The sequence below is a fragment of the Nilaparvata lugens genome, chromosome 4 (genome assembly GCF_014356525.2).
Source record: "Nilaparvata lugens isolate BPH chromosome 4, ASM1435652v1, whole genome shotgun sequence".
In the NCBI taxonomy this organism is placed as follows: Eukaryota; Metazoa; Arthropoda; class Insecta; order Hemiptera; family Delphacidae; genus Nilaparvata; species Nilaparvata lugens.
In genome coordinates this window covers 42,269,258-42,287,294 of record NC_052507.1, presented here as the reverse complement: position 1 = coordinate 42,287,294, position 18,037 = coordinate 42,269,258, and the positions used below count along the sequence as shown (strand labels likewise).

Genomic DNA, 18,037 nt, shown 5'->3' with positions numbered 1-18,037 from the left:
ACGAATACAAAAGTATAAACCACTAATAATTTGGACATAATGTGAAGTTATAGTGATTTAGATTTAGGAATGTGAAGTAATCGATGCTAGTCACGCAATCTTATCCCAGAGTCAGATATCCAATTTATTGAAATAAATTCTGAGAAATGTTTGATTTATCAATGGTGCTTAAGATTTGATCACAATTTAATATATTCAATATTATGATGTTTGTGGGACTCCTGCACAAGAAGAGAATACCCTATGCAAAAGTCAGGTTGTATCTTCGAAAAACCTTCATTCAATTCTTCGCATCATTTCCCTTAAATTTTGAATTTCTGTTATTTCTTCACAATATTCTCGATTTTTTGGTTTTTTAATTCCATTGTCATCGCTATTCAACGCTATTAGAATGGGTTAATCTCTCTCGAGAGAACAGTTTGAATTTCTATATTAAGCCTACACTTTATTGTGAAACTTGCCTGTGAGACTTCTCCAAACCCTGGATTGCTTTCAATGCATAGTAGGCTTGATGTGAGTTGAGCGAAATGAATGTTTTCTGCAGAGCGATAATGATCATGATTAGTTGAAGTAACCATCCATGATAAAAATGGGAGTTGGGGTTGACCCTAATGATATTCTGATTGCTTTTCCATTAATATGTATCTATTTATTCATCCCCCTCCCTCATGTATTCAAACCCAAGTATGTAATCTCATTGTTCTGTGTATTTCTTATAGAAGAAACTTGAATTGAAATTCAATTCTACAGTGAAGAAGGACTGTTCATTTCATGAGTTGGATAAATTGATTACAACAAATAGAGAAATACTAGAGTCCAGTCGCTCATCATCCATCAACTAATGTGAACATGTAATTACTAATGTGAACATTTAAGAAAACCGAGATCATTTTGTCAATTGAAAGCTCTAACACGGGTATTTCATAAATGAGAGTTGTAAGTGATGACTTTTCGTGAGCAGTAAGCTGTAGGCTATAATAATAATTAATCGTGATCTCAATATCGTCTAGAGTTATTGTCTAGATTGGTAGTTTTCTAGCTATATAGTTACTGTTCTCCAGTTATTAAACTTTTTCCAATTTCATTCTAGAATGAAAAAGGTGATTCGGGTATGATTCTCCTCAATATTTCTGGTAATTATTTCGAATATAATCCATAGTTTACTACAACATGGATCATATTGCTTTATAGCTCATAGACTACCCTAAGATTACTCAATAAGACGATTTTCAACGAATGATATTGCAGAGAAACTTCAACGTAAACACATAAATCTGTGAACATAACACATGTCTTGTAAATGATTGATTTTCAATACATCAAAATTGAATGCTATTGAGGCTTATTGGATTGATTCCATGATAAGTTATTACATAATTCATTGAATTTTTACTGAGAAATCGTTCGCCAACCATAACAATATAGCATTCATTTCCAATTCCCAAAATCCTTGTTCATGTAGCTGTTACTCTAGTATTCTCACCCTATTCAATTAATTTAACCAGAATTAACACTGTTATTATTTACGAATTCGATTATGATTATTCCCTATCTTCATAGATGTATTATGTATGGAAACGGAACAAATATTCACTTCACTATTAAGACAACACTTCGACACCAATTTGATCTTTATATGTATTATAGCTAGATGAGCATAGGCATAACTCATAAAAAGGTAATGTTACAGGAGAGCAATATGAAATTCAGGAATTATGTAATTAGTTTGTCTTAAGAATTCTGATTAGGGATGTGTGCTTACCAGAAAAACATTGATTGTTGAATTCATAGAGCTGAGACTTCATAAATTTCCAATATTCATCCGCAGTATTCCTCTAGACATAGAAGTGGAGGCATCCAAGTGAAAGTGGAGTAGTCAATTGACGGAGGAGCGGACTTTGATTTATGCGAGAGGTGGCGATGGTATATACCAGTGGTCGCCAAACTTATGAGCCTGTGAGCTAGAATAGCATTTATAAATCTTCTAGTGTGCTACCAAGGAATATTAGAATAAAGAAAGTATATTTTATTCCCTATAAAGATACATTTCTAGTGTTGGAATCTAATTATCTCATAGCAAAAAGTATAACAAAAGTTGAAATGTACATTTCAATGAGAGCAGAGGAACTCTTTTTGGCGATCAAGTATTTTCTTGATGTTTGGAGTGTACGTTGTAGCCGCCATTCTGATGCAGTTGTCCAAAAAATGTTCCTATATGGATTTTTATGAATTTTATACTTGAAAAAGATTATTCACACAAGTAGGTAGAGCTGAACATAGCTTTCAACCTCAATGCAACTTGAATAATAATTGGATATTTTTCTTTGGGGATTTGAGGCCAAATATTTCCAGTTGTAGAAAGTGATCTGAGAGACAAGATCATTTCAAAAATCCACAAATTCCATTTCAACTGAAGCCTGATCTCCACCAAAAGTTTTTACAACACAAGCTGCAATACTTCTGCATCGATCTCTACAAAAGGAGAGTTGACGAATTGTACTATATTCGATATGCTTTTAAAATCTTGAAATCGTTGATCAAACTGTTGTCTCAAGTCTGAACTGTAAAGTATCATTGGTTATTGCTGAGGTGCTGTGAAGGATTTTTCTCGTCATTGATTTTCTTCAGACTGGAAAAGTGTTTATATTCAAACTGGACGACATTCTTTTCCCACATCTCAAGCTCCTTGGAAAACGATTTTACAGTTCAAATCATTCCACCGATGTCCTTATCTTTCCCTTGAAGCTGCAAATTTATATCATTCAACTTCATATCTTTGAGAAATACAAAATTTTGTAGTCATGTTTCTCAATGCATGGTTGACAACCCAAGCATTTCTGTGAGCTACCAAAAACTACCCCACGAGCTACCGGTAGCTCGCGATCGACTGTTTGGCGACCACTGGTATATAGTATAGGTATAGTATGCATAGTATAGGCCATCATAATTATTTCCAAGACAGAGGTACAGCTGTGAAAATTGATGTTGAAAACAACATGAATTTCAGGTGTTGTGCTGACCTGGTCATCTTTACTATTGTCTCTGGGTGCGTTGCGATGTGCGATGTTTTTTGTGCGTTACGTTATGTTTTGTGTGTTGAGTTATGCATTGTGTTGTGTGCGTTGTGCGGCTCGCGATCCGTGAGGTGGCGCGCTCTGAACCACGCAGTCAGCTGCAGATCAATAACCACCCAGTGCGTGGTGTACTCTCTCCTACTTCACCTCCTCATCTTTGGCTTGTGCGCGCGTCCACCCGCGAAAGCACATGCGAGCTCTGTACAGCAACATCCTTCTTTGCTCGCACACGCGCATCTGCGTGTGGGGGTGATTTGTGTACTTGTGTGTGTATGGTGGGCTACTTCTTGCTAATCTTCTTGACATTGGGCAATGTTGCCAAATTGAACAGCATGCGAACTGTTGGTCCAGTTGAGTCAAATTGGGGGATTGTTGTTATCGGGCGCGCATCGTGGAAGAATTATCAACCTGAAGATGAGCTTAACTCATAAGGATTTATTCCAGTTTCATGGCAAAGTAAAATACAAATTGAAATGTGTAATATGAATTCGTAACTGAATTAAGTTACAACGAGGAATGGTTGACCTACTGGTTTCTTTATGATGATTTTGGATTTCCATCGTCTTATAATCTTTATAATTCTAAACTTCAGCTCAATATCGTGTGATACTATAGATCAATAGCATCTTATTTTTTTGGAACTTGAGAATATAATGTATAAAGATGGATTGTATAATAATTATGATTAAAAATTTGAATAACAAAAAAACAGTAGGATTGGATGGGGTCTCAAGCAAAATTTTAAAAGAATGTGAAAATGAATTACTGGACCCTTTATTGCATCTCCTTAATACTTCACTAGAGCAGGGTATTTTCCCTGATGATCTGAAACAAGGAAAAATTTTGCCAATTTTCAAGAGCGGTGATTCTGAAAGAGTTGAAAATTATAGACCCATTAGTATTCTAAATGTAATAAGTAAAATTTTTGAAAGAGTAGTTTTAAATAGGTTATTGATGCACCTGGAAGAAATTAATTCATATGTGATGAACAGCATGGGTTCCAGAAAGGGAAATCTACTAAGACTGCAATAGTATCCCTTGTTGAAAGACTAATAGATATAATAGATTCAGGTGAGAAGGCAGCCGCAATATTTCTTGATTTATCCAAAGCTTTTGATTGTGTGAACCATAGAATATTATTGGAAATACTAAAAACTGTAGGTGTGAATGGTATAGAACTAAAATGGTTTGAATCATATCTCATAGGTAGAAACCAGTGTGTTGAGCTTACCAAGGTGGATGGGAATGAAATAGTAAAAATTAAATCTCAAAAACTGGAGGTCCAGGCTGGAGTACCTCAAGGCTCAATTCTGGGTCCCTTACTGTTTCTGTTGTATGTGAACCAATTACCAAAAGAGTTAAAAGATCACAGAGCTCTGTTGTTTGCTGATGACACATCGCTTATCTTTAACAATTATTTATTAGATAGTCTAGAAATAAATGCTTTTACTGGAGTACAGTCAATTGTCCAATTCTTGAAGCAAAGGCAATAAATAGTAAGAAATGTCAATTCCTACAATTCAAAAGTAAATATAATTCAGTAGAGGATAGAGAAATAAATGTGTTTGTAGAGGAAAATGAATTAGACCAAGAAGAGAAAGTAGCATTCTTGGGAATTTTATTGGACAGGAAATTAACATGGCATCCTTACATTGAGAGGATATGTAATAAGATATCATCTGGGGTATTTGTCCTGCGGCAGCTTGCTAGGCTGAATGATAAAAAACTACTGTTAACTGCTTACCATCGTCTTATAATCTTTATAATTCTAAACTTCAGCTCAATATCGTGTGTATACATACTATAGATCAATAGCATCTTATTTTTTTGGAACTTGAGAATGTAATGTATAAAGATGGATTGTATAATAATTATGATGGAGCTCAATACAATTTTCTGTAAAGGCTACGACTAACTACATGATGATAATTCCCATCAATATTCCTTGTCAAGACTAACTAATCCAATACGGGAAACGAGATCAAGACTCCCTCATTATAGTCATTTTGATTGTAACTCTTATGTAATCAATAATGTTTCATGATAGTAGTTTTCAGCTATCAACTTCCTTGTTAGCAAAGTATCCTTGTTTCGAGTGGAAGTTGACAATGACAAACAAAGATAAACTTTTCAAATGCTGTTTCAGCATAGAAGAGGCATTTGTATTGCACATCTTTCTCCAATTCTATGAAGCAAAATCTAATCACATTAAATTTAGGATATACGTCTGAAGGAAATTCATACTGAATTGAAACAAATAAACGGCATTGTAGAGTACATTAGAAGTGTTTCCATGCTGTAGCAATAACAATAATGCTTGTGAATTATCAATACACAATCATAATATATAATTGATATAACTGTAGTTCTCCTCTCAAAAGAGAAATACAACTGTGAAAAAAAATCGATTTAGCATGAATAACCGTGAATGATAGATAATTCACTGATGATTCACTTATATATCCAACATTTTTCAATTTTTGACATTCTCATTCCTCATTTACATTTCCAGGTAGAAAACAAAAACAAAAACCCCAGCTGTGCTGGGGAGCTGACGGTGGTTCTGCATGGGAACAATCCTCATTCGGAATGCAGAGAGGAGGAAAAGTTGTCTTGGAACAGTTTCGTGTAATTCACATCACGTGGCATTATTCCAAGTGTTTTTGTCAGGGAAGGCAGAGAAGAATCGCTAGGTGCGATTATTCTGCTGGCAGGAGACACTTTGAGTTAACCGCCGTGACGAGGACAAATATATTAGAGACAAGACTCAAAGATCGTCTGCCACTGCTCTCTCGGTCCAAATAGCAGTTGATGCAAATCGTATTACTTTGCCTTTGATTTGCTATTCCATGTCCGTATGATAATTTTTCTTATCATCTCTGCTGTCCACTGTGTCTGCTTAATTGAATTTATAGCCCACAGCACAATAAACCAAATTGAATTGGGCATCTATTCTTGAACCATTGTTACACAGATATATTTTAATCACAAGGAGCCTTCAATAGTTTAGGAATTACCTGAGCTAGGATCGTGTTACCTGGTTTTGGAGCGAAAATTGTCTTCACGTTTACCCCTAAATTCCAACTTGACATTATTATTTCCTCTTCTAAGAGAATACACTCTGAAATGCATAGACAGTAGTGTTGTTAAATAATTGGTAACTCACCCACACAGAACAATAATAAGTCCACCAAATTGAATTGGGCATCTATTCTAAATTAGATGACATTATTATTGCATTTTATGATCAAATCAAATCAAATTTATTTCCATCTAGAATACAGTTTACAAACATAAATATAATGATGGACAAACTATACCGAGAAAGGCTGCCAGAGCTGGAGTCCAGTTATTTAAAGCGATCGAGAACATTTTTAGTTTATTTAGCTAGATCTAGACTCATAAATATGTGAATATTCCTAACAAATACTGTCATTCCTTAAAACTGATCTCTATAAATAAATCACATATTGATCATATCCTTATAGCGTTGGAATGTTGGAATCAACTGTAATCGATGATAATATTATTAATATTTCTAAAACTGTGCTAATAGAGTTTGATAAAAGTGTATTTAGGAACAAATAAGATACTATTTTCTAGGATAATCCATTCCATAGTATAATTTATACTTCTATTTACATTGATATCCTATGAGAACAATTGAAATAATCATACTTTATATCGTGTTCCATCATTCAAAATATGTGAAAGCTCTTGAACAAAATAATCCAATCCTTTGAAATGAAGTGTATAAGAAGGAATTCAATGAGTGCCTGTATTTTCCAAACTCTATTATAGTTGAGTAATACAAATATGCTTCTCAATCTAATCTTACAGTAATAATCTACTACTATTTTCTCATTTAAGTACATCTTTACTTTGCTATTCCAGTTTTTTCAAAATTAAAAATGTTACTCAGAACTCAGAATATGAGTTGATAAGCATCTAAGACACTACTGAATATAATTATTATGTTATTTACTAGATAGATGAAGATATTATGTTGATTGTAATTTCAATTCAATACCAATCCCTTGCTTTGGGGAATTGATTTTATTCGCATGCTGCAATTGAATAAATGAGACTCTGGGAGGCAGGTGTGTGTACTCTGTTATTGAATACGTACGTTATGCGCATGATTTGGTATCTGCGAGTGCAAGAGGTATATTGAGTGAAAGAGAGTTAGATTGAGAGAGACTGATTGAGAAAGGGGTTTGAGAGTGAGGGGCCATTGGGAACGAAAACAAATTTCAGAGCCTGTTATGGGACGTCTGTTTTAATTGAGGAACGAACAGCAGAACTCTACAATCGAAATGCAAATTGGGATAAATTACCCTTCCCGCCATGTATGTTGTAGTGGGTTATGGCGGCGAAGTTGGGGGATTCTATGCATATGCAACAGAGCGACAAACGTATGCGCTCTGATGGTGGCATGGTGCTATAGTGAGATTCACTTCATTCTGTCAGCATTCCTTATGAATAACTGCAATGCTTCACATACGACCAATGCCGACACTATATATGGTATGATCCACCTCATGCGAGCCTATTGCTTTTAGCGCGAGCAAACCAGGCCAGGCCAGGCCAGAAAGAAAGAGACGCCGTAACATCACCACCGACTTTGCGCCGCTGCTTTTTATGCGTACAAAAACGAATATCAAAATGAAGGGTCTCATGTTAGCAGTTACAATTGTGGAGGGCGGTACTTGCGGGTTTTCTTCTCCTCTGCCAATCGTTTATTCAAAAGTTTCTATTGTTATTCGTTATTTTTATCGTTGTGAGTTAGCGTTATGATGTCCACTTTCGCAAAAGAGGATGGAAGAGTTTAAATTCTCACGAAAAACTTTACCTTATTTGGAAATATCAGTTTGCTCTTACTCTCCATCAGAAAAACACCTCATTTCAGCTATAATAGCTTACAAAATAGCTCACAAAATATATGCAATTGAAAACGAGTTTTAGATAATTTACATACTATTTAATTAAGAAAAATGCATTATCAAATCAGTTGAGGAGCATTCATACAATATCTGGAATTACAGTACAATATTGACCCTTGTAGGGCTATCCACATATCGGCGACGGCGAACATACCAAGTGGTTGGCATGTGTTGAATATTCTTTCAGTCTCCTCGCTGTGATGCATATTGCAGTGGTGTGAACTTTCACTCTCATTCACACTCACACTCTCACCCACTTCTAGTTTCAGTTTCTCTGTGAATATCCAGTTACTATAATAATGAATGAATTATTGAAAATGTGAATAAATAATAATTCATTACAACCATAGAGTTTTAATGTTTTCGCCACACTTGGATGTAATGAGCTGGTTTACGTGCGTCATATGGAGGCCGAAAGTGATTGTTTTCCGACCAGGCCGGTAAAACTTTACGGCCCTAGGGCTGTAAAATGACCTTGAATAACAGCTGATCGTGTCCGATCTCACAAAAATCATAGAGATAATCTCATAACGACTGTAATAATCCATATAATTATGTATCGTGAATCGCGGTATCATGTCTATGATATATTTTATGAATTACTGTTTCATAATTTAATATTTATTATTGTGTTTTTGATATCAAACAATAGAATACGATGATATCTCCATAGCCTCAACAATATAATGTTGGCTGCATTGTCCATTGTCAGAAAGGTAAGTATCGCAAGTCTTTAAAAGTGAAGAATCGAATTTGAAATCAAAGTACAATAATTGTATCAATATTTAAAAGTGAGGTAGAGTAATAATTGTTTCTTTTTTATTATCGAATTCCACTTCTTAATGCAATACAATCAACAATAATAATAGGAAAATACAGCAGAGATCTAAAGTTTAAGGTAAGCCTACTGGTGAAACTCAGCCTTGACTGAAAAATTCCTAGTAATTTTTCCGTAATTCATTATTAAAACTTTTAGATAATTTTTCTTCAATATCAAACCATATAGAGAAAACATTAGGCCCACTCAAGATTGAATCTTCGAATGTTTTCTCTATGATTTAACTATTTTCAGAGCAATATTTTGTTGTGAAAATGCCGGCAAACCGACTTCAAGTTTGCCGCTATAGGCTACACTATATTATAGTAGCCTACATACGTTACCTGACTTACAGGCCTCTTCCATTAAAAATATGCAATGGCCGAGAGCGTAAAGGCGTAAGACATCAGAATTCAAAGCTCAGTGAATTACAAACATGATCTAGGTTCGAACCTCGGTCAGGTTTACGAGGAAACACTACTGATATCATCTCCCTGGAATAAATTTATACTCATATATGTCCATTCTCATTATCTCTATTATCTGGTTTCTCTTGATCCAAAGGAAACAATTCACCAGGAAAACTTGGATAGAGCCTTTCAAATTGTAACAGAATGGTTTGTGAAAACAACATGTAATTTCCAACAAATTCTTGGAGTATGTTGAACAGGCTGAATCAACCTAGTTTCACTCAATACGCCAGTTATTTGGATCACATATTGTCTGACCCAAATGTATGCGGGAATTTTCCCTCGTTAATTGGATATGTCTAGTTGGTTTGAAATTGATTTTTTTCCTAGAAACGTGACAAGCGAAATCCTTCTGAATCAGAGCTCTTCAACTGTGGCTGGCAGTTCCAATCATCACATTGTTTTAAGTACGAGAGTTCTTCTCTAGCTTATGATGACTCATGTAGAATAGGATGATGAAGAATTTAATTCAATTTTCGAAGAGTATATATTATTCAATTTTTGTTTGGACAATGAAGAAATAAAAAACAATGGCCACGTGAAATGTGAATTGATAGAATATTATTACAGGAAAATTTCTTGTATTTCTGGAATATTAGCAGTTTTTCTTGTCTGCTTTGGTATTTTGAATAGATGAAAAATTGTTTTCAATTTTGTAAGGGTAAAAGAACTATGAATACAAGAAAAGAACAGAAACGAGCTCACACACTGACCAAAAGTAAAATTTTGGGTATTAAATATAACTCAGTCAATGCCAAACATGAAAGCCATTTCAAGTACATATTTTTATCTGTCGCACAAGCGGCACGTTTGTTATTAAAAACAAAAGAGAAGCTACATTAATTTTGACAACAAATGAAATAAACAATCATTCTGTCGATGACAAAGATTGTTCAAAGACAAAAACACTGTTCATTAAACTTTTACAATTTAAAACTCTAAAATCCTGATCAATATGAGATAAATATATGATTCATATATATGTCCCATATGACCCTCTATGGTAAACTTTAACATGTATACATTTGAACAAAACAAGATTATTTTGATTATAAGACAATATTTGATATGAATTAATGAGGAAAACACTCGCTTGCTGCTAATGAGGATTCAATGTTTGTGGCTATGAAAATTTAAGAACAAATGATTCAGTAGTCACCTACCTTTTGAAATAGCTTCCCACTTTGGCATCCACTGGTATTTCGCGACTTTAGTATTTTAAAAGAACAAATATTAACTGAAACAATGAATAGGCTCAGAACCCGTCTCCCTTAACAATACAATTATTTTTATACTGCCCGATCTGTGACAGAATAATTGAACTATTAAACGAACCGAAATCTAGCCTTTTTCACTGGATCAGCCGAACTTAACTTTCAGTCCTATCGAACGAGCTCTCACACTGACCAAAAGTAAAATTTTGGGTATTAAATATAACCATAGAGAAACAATGGCGTAAGTAGATATCCCATGGTATAGGGCGTTTATGTCGCAACTTTAACTGTTATCTCAAGCTGATAGTCCACGTAGTTCTTTCCTGTGAAGCTTTATGACGCTGGTAGTCTCTCATATTGTGCCGTACATAAACGCTTACCCGGTCAAAACAGTGAAAAACGACAATAATCGACAGTAATCGGCTTGAGATAACAGTGAAAGTTGCGATATAAACGCCCTATACCATGGGATTTTTTACTTAGGCTATTGTTTCTCTATGATATAACTCAGTCAATGCCAAACATGAAAGCCATTTCAAGTACATATTTTTATCTGTCGCACAAGCGGCAAGTTTGTTATTAAAAACAAAAGAGAAGCTACATTAATTTTGACAACAAATGAAATAAACAATCTTTCTGTCGATGACAAAGATTGTTCAAAGACAAAAACACTGTTCATTAAACTTTTACAATTTAAAACTCTAAAATCCTGATCAATATGAGATAAATATATGATTCATATATATGTCCCATATGACCAGGTGACAATTTCAGTTGGAGCTCCAACCAATTACTGCAAAGCTCATCATATGAATAAGTACAATAAGAGTATGTAATTGATAAAATTGATTTTGTTCACTAGAATATTTAAATGCCTTCCAAGAAGAAGAAATGATTGTGACTTTTGCTACTCATCAATATAACTTGTATTAGTGCATTATGCAAGATTATCATACCTACTCTGGTCACCTCTCTTCCTCCAGCACTAATAACCTGACAATCGCATAGTAATTCAAATTATAGAACAATCCATGTTGTCTCAATGTTATTCCAGCTCTAATCTAACCTATAATCGTCATCTGTGTCGAATTTTCCTTTTTTTATGGATCTAGCCAGAGACTAGAAACATTTCTCCGAAGCTATTCGGGAGCCAAGTCGGTTCTAGCAATGTGGTGGAACCTATCACGACGACAAGGATGCTCTACTATCTTTTAATTCCAGTTTAAGAGTGGAATGGGAGCGAAACTGTGCTGCAGCACAGTAAAACTTGAGGCACAAGTAGTGCAGGATCCGTTTTAAGTAGAACGTTAAACATCGCTCCGTGAGAAAAAGCCGCAGAGAGAATCCATGTCTGATTTATGAAGCTTTTAGACAAACAGTGCTGCAGGTGTTGAAACATGGATATCCTTTCTTTAAATCCCTTGTAAGCGCCTAACGTCTTTTCGGAATTGGAAGTAGCTATCATTTAGCATTTTAAATAATTGATTTTTCTTTTCTTCGAATTATGCTTGATACCATTCTCTGACAGGTATTAAGCTAATATCAATGCTAACATACGAGTATCTATTTCCAATCAAGAATCAAGAATTGTCGCCAGCCGTTTATCATAGACGATTATAAATTGGATTTATTAGTGGATATCTCATCGAGTAGCCTACATTCATTTCTTGGTTCTATGAAGTAACAACATTCAGATGATCAATTCAGAAAATAAAGTTGAATTCTATATGAAAATACTACTATTGGAAGTTGGTAGATTACATGAAATTTAAAAAATCTACATTTCTTCCAAAAACAATAATATTTTTCTCTTCTTGGTGAGTACACCGTGATGGTGATGAGATTCAAATTCTGCTATCCACACTTCATATTCTTATACAAATTATTATGCGATCACATACGAGATAAGACAGATTATCCAATAAATAATTATCCAGTTCACAACAGAACACAGAAGACATGGCATTCTTCTCTCTGAGCTACAGATAAACACTGGTGAGAGATCTGCAGTTTAATCTTGACATTTCCAATTTTGACTCATCAACTGCCATGTGAAAATGAGAAAGCAATGAAGATTCCATTCAAACTTTGAATGTGTCATCATAAGGGTTTTTTTCTCAATCTCCGATTGGCCATAACTGAACGACGGCAATATGTGTGAGAGAATTATTTTTTCAATAAATATAGATTTTTTTATTGAAAATAACTGTCACTAGTACTTGGACTAACAGTTCATTTCTGTCCTGAATTGATACCTCAAGTCTGCTTACGAGAAGAATCTTGCAATAGCTTCTCCTTGTTTCAAGTTAGCTCATAATGAATATGGAAAATATCTCTCAATGCACTGTATCATCAAATTCATCCTTTAGTTTCTATGACTTCCACCTATGTTAAAATATTTCTATCTAATATCTAGCTGAGGCATGACCATTAATTGAATATATTTTACAATAACAGCATCCTTTTTCAAACTTTGGAGGTTGCCCACCCAACCACTGAATGGAACTGTTACTACCATGGAAAATCTCTACAGATTGTTTATTGTAGCCTATAAGATTGTTTATTCTATGACTGTGGTATGTGTTCTAGATAGTTGATTGATATAATTATTACGTTTTTTGTAAGTGATTTTCTTTCAATAATAAATAATGTATTGTTTTGTGTATTATTTTGAAGCAATAAATTTGATTTGATTTTGTTTGTGTTTCAGGGAGTACACGAGGTGCCGGGCGTGCGGCTGCCGCTGCAGACGACCTACGGGGGCGGTGGAGGCGGAGGCAGTGGTGGCGGGGCGGGGGCCGTGTTCATGTACTCGGGGCCGGGGTCGGGTGGGAGTGACGGATCGGTGACGTTGCACCTGCGGGACGACGGTGACCTGGACGATGACGATGAAGACGACAAGACGGGACTCGGATTGGCGTCGGTGTTGGCACGCTTGCAGCAAGAGGACGCAGCCGCCGCCACGCTCTCCATCAGCTATCATGCCGACGCCGACGCCGTCCTCGCTGAAGGCAGCATTGATGTGCTGCTCAACTCCAACGGTAGATCACTACTAATTCATTCTTCTTTTTTCATTCATAAAATACTTGGCATAACTAGTGTTCTATTATCCAGATAAATTTTCAGGATAGTATGGGATACAGTTATGTATCCTGTTTTATAGTTTATGTTTTATTACAGTTTGGAGATGAATAATGTGCTATAGAAATTGATAAATTTGATGCTTCATTCGCATTTTCTATTATGAAAGTACTGTCATATCCACAGTCTTTACTCGCTAAAAATGCACTTTTCACTCCAGAATTCTTCAATAATACCTGGTTGGTCTACTTGAGTGGTTCAGAGGTCTTGAGTCTGTATAGAGTGTAGACTAGATAAGAGACGTCCAGGATTCTGGTCAGAGTGCGAATTCTGTCAAGGACATGATTGTTAGAATATCTCAATATTGACGCAGGAGAATCTTATGTGGTCAACATCCAGTGAAAATACAGATAAGATTAATAACGTTCTGTAGTAATGTTTGAGTTGAAACTATTAAAAACAAAGTTGAGTTGAAACTATCCATAAAAAATCTGGTGTGTCGCACTCACACAACTTTCCTTGCTGTTATGAAAATTTATTACCTGACGCTAGTGCTCACGCGTGCATCTCAAGTCTACTATTCAAAGATCCAAGCCAGCTGGTGATAGGACAATAACGCTGGAGACACACGAAGTCTGCTATCTCTTCATAGTGAATGATTCAATAGAATCTACAGTTGCCAACAGTTTGCAATTGAAATAATAACATTTTCTCAAATTTCGAGCTAATTTTAAATTTTAGGTTATAATGTTACTGAACAATTATTGTAGAGATTTTCATGCTCAATCTTTTTTACTTGGAAATTTTTGTTTAAATTGTATCTGAAGCCTGATAATTGGGAATCTAAAATCAATCTTTGCATAGATGGGGTTGAGCTCCTGGAACTTTTACAGATATGGGACTTAAGGCAGTTGATAGAGCTTATCGATGACTATTTCAGGTAAACTTTAATCAAAATCGTTGGAGCCGTTTTCGAGAAAATCGCGAAAAACCCTGTTTTTGACAACATTTTCGCCATTTAAGCCGCCATCTTGAATTGCTTTTGATCGAAATTGTTTGTGTCGGATCCTTATATTGTAAGGACCTTAAGTTCCAAATTTCAAGTCATTTCGTTAATTGGGAGATGAGATATCGTGTACACAGACGCACACACACACACACACACACACACACACACACACACACACACACACACACACACACAGACCAATACCCAAAAACCACTTTTTTGGACTCAGGGGACCTTGAAACGTATAGAAATTTAGAAACTGGGGTACCTCAATTTTTTTCGGAAAGCAATACTCTCCTTACCTATGGTAATAGGGCAAGGAAAGTAAAAACCAGGAATGAAAGACATTAAAAATATAAATTTAGTCCCTGATTTGTCCAATGAAGTAAATACTGTAGTTGTTTGTTTCACCTCTCCACACACAACTGTGAGTTGATTCTTAGCTCAATTCTCATTTATCGTGTCATTTTCGATCTTGATAGGTCTGTCATATTATCAGAATATAAATTAAATTCCAGAGTAGAATGTGTAAATATTTTACGAGAAATTAGAATGATGACTGACATTTTTCATACAATATTCAAATACTGCTAAACATTATATTATACAAAACTTATTATGACTGAATTGGCATATTTCATTTTAAAAATTATTGACAAAATTTTTATGTTAAATACAAAAAGTGGGAATAAACATTGTTGTAGAGTGGAGGTTACATATTACTCTTTTAGATCTATCAATTTATTTTAATAAATAAATTTGATCTTATTCGATCTAAATTATCTACTAATTGTAAAAATGAAGAAGATACAGTTAAATGTGAAGTAGTCTACTAATTGTGTAAATGAAAAAATAATTGATTTCAATGCAGTATACTCATTGTGAAGTCATCCTTGGAATGTATTCTAGTGGGGTACTGGCAATTGAACAAAGAAGGGAGGGCACTTTGGTTAGATTCGATTTGATGCAAGGATGAACTGGTGTAGCCACATGTTGTGGGACTGGAGGACATCACTGTTTGGTACCGATGATCCACCATTCTAATGAATAGCTGCTCCCCAGTACAAGTTAGTGTTCTTCGCCAGGCCTGAATACTTGATGAACCTAGGATCGATATCCTTTCCCAGTCATCACACTCTAACTCCAACTTGATAGCATTCTACAACTCTCGAAACACGTGCACTCCCACAGACACCATACATGTGCACTCCCACAAACACATACACCAACATACACGATTCCCCTATAATATATTATTGACAGTCCATCAATCGTGTAACCGCCCTATTGCTTTTTGTCGGGATGTTAACATTTTGGAGTGCCCAACTTCTTTGGACATAAGTCTTGTTATATGTTCGGTATTGTGGAAAATGAACTCATTCACCACTTCTAATGACCCGAGCTCTACTCTTGCTTATTGATGTGACTGAATGGGGAATATTCGTGAAAGCGAATAATGAGGAGTAAGGATGAGAAAGAATCATCTACTCACAACGCTGAATTCCAGCTTGGCTGCGGTCTCTAGTCTTCAAATACAGTACAAATATCCCTTAAAACTTCTAAATCTGAATAAATTATAACATTAATCAATTAATTTGATTAATTTAACAGCAGCCTCCCACTCTGACGGTTCTCTGCCTGTCCCTCAATCTAATAATTCTGATATGTCCGATACTTTGCCACCAGACCGTGAAGTTAATTGAGGTAATCATAGCTGTTTTTGTTTTATAATCTTCTAAACATATTCTATCAGTTAATTAGAAAAAATCAAGCTATTTTTGTTAAAGTTACTGTTGTTTGAGTCAGTCAATGTCGAGTGTTGGGTGCCGCATCTGCTCACTTGATCAATCTGAGATTTGGCACCAATAATTCAATTTTCATGGTATTAAGATACATTTCTGACCATAATTATTATGTGTGGTCGAAAATGTAATAGTTTTTACCTCAATTATTGAAGAAAATCAGTAGTTAATTGAAGAAGGCCAGTTCCAGAAGAAAAACATTGACTGGAAACTGTGAGAAATAGAATATTCAGATTTGATGGAATATCATTGAAAACTTATTTTAAAAAGAAAATTTTCTATCTTCAACCTGTTTTCCTTCTCGTATTTAGTGACATCCCCGTAGAACTTATGACATAAGGTGAATGGGAAAGATTTCATATTATCATTTTGAATTTGGTTTTCTAGAACTGCTCTCCAAACAATAGTAGGACATTATTTTTCTATTGAAACATTAGGTGCATATTTGTATTACAACATTATTACTTGTATAGTGGAATTAAAAAACTTAATTCTATACCAATAATCCAGTTTCAAAAAGAACTCGACCAAATACCAGAACTAGCGAGTTAAACTAGAATTCAGTACTAGCACTGCTAGAACATATGTGATACTACTACAACTTATGTGAAGTCCCAAGTCCCGTTTGAATTACGTTGTTGGTACAGAATAGTAGTGAGAATTACAACTGCTGGCTCCATTGGCCGTATTTTAGCTTCCCTAAGCAATGCTCTTATAGCGTGACAAACTCTCATTCTACTATAAAAGCGGTTTTCTTGCTCATTCCAGACATTTTATAGACAATCATTTCCTCCAATCTTGGCTCAAACGTTCGTTGAGAAAAGTCTCATTCCTGTGCATTACATTGAGAAACCAGGAAATATCAGCACATTGCGGAAGTTTAGATGCTCTGAGAAGGACTGTTACGAAATGAATGCTATTGGCAGAGATGCATTTGAATTAAGCAGTTACTTTCATTTCATTGTAGTGTATAATGTAGGCTTCCGAGATATTGTGAATATTGTGAACCTCGGAAATTATTCTCAACCTTCACACCCTACTGAATGAGTTGACTTGAGTAAATTGATTCTAGTGTGACATTGTATTATGAAGAAGCTCTACAATATCAATTCATGAATCATAAGTGGATTATAAAATGTGTATAAGTTTTAAAAATCCAAGAGACAAGACTATAGTTCATGTCATTCTATTGTTGATATTCAATCGACATGGAACAAATAGAAATAACATTCATAAATAACCTGAATTTGATGATACCGGAAATCACACAATATTACGGTTCAATAAGCTGGAAGCGGGTCAGCAAGAATAAGGGGTATTATATTTTCTAAATAAATTGACAGCATTCAGGTTCACATGTAGGATGTCTTCAAATCTCCCCCACACTCCCAAATGAAATGGATGGAACTGTTTATCCTTTTTGCAAATTGTATTAATATGTGTGAGTAGGTTTAGACATGATTGATTGGACTTTCTTGCAGACAAAACAATGACTCGATAAAAGTTGCTACGTATTTTCTGTCCAATCGATCTCAATGCAACAGGAACAGGATGAGAAATTATTTATCAATGGCGTGAGAATAATAAATTGGACGAATTCGTTTCTGTAGCGACCGCTAGAGAGCAG

General features: G+C 35.1%; 1 protein-coding gene across 1 annotated transcript in view; it reads left to right on the top strand.

The window, feature by feature from the left end:
• LOC111056912 (zinc finger protein 287) overlaps positions 1 to 18,037 on the top strand; it is a 387,293-nt gene that overhangs the window by 243,228 nt on the left and 126,028 nt on the right. Inside the window, exon 3 of the mRNA XM_039426996.1 lies at positions 13,229 to 13,559. Coding sequence (XP_039282930.1) covers positions 13,229 to 13,559 — 331 coding nt within the window. The remainder of the gene's footprint in view (positions 1 to 13,228; positions 13,560 to 18,037) is intronic.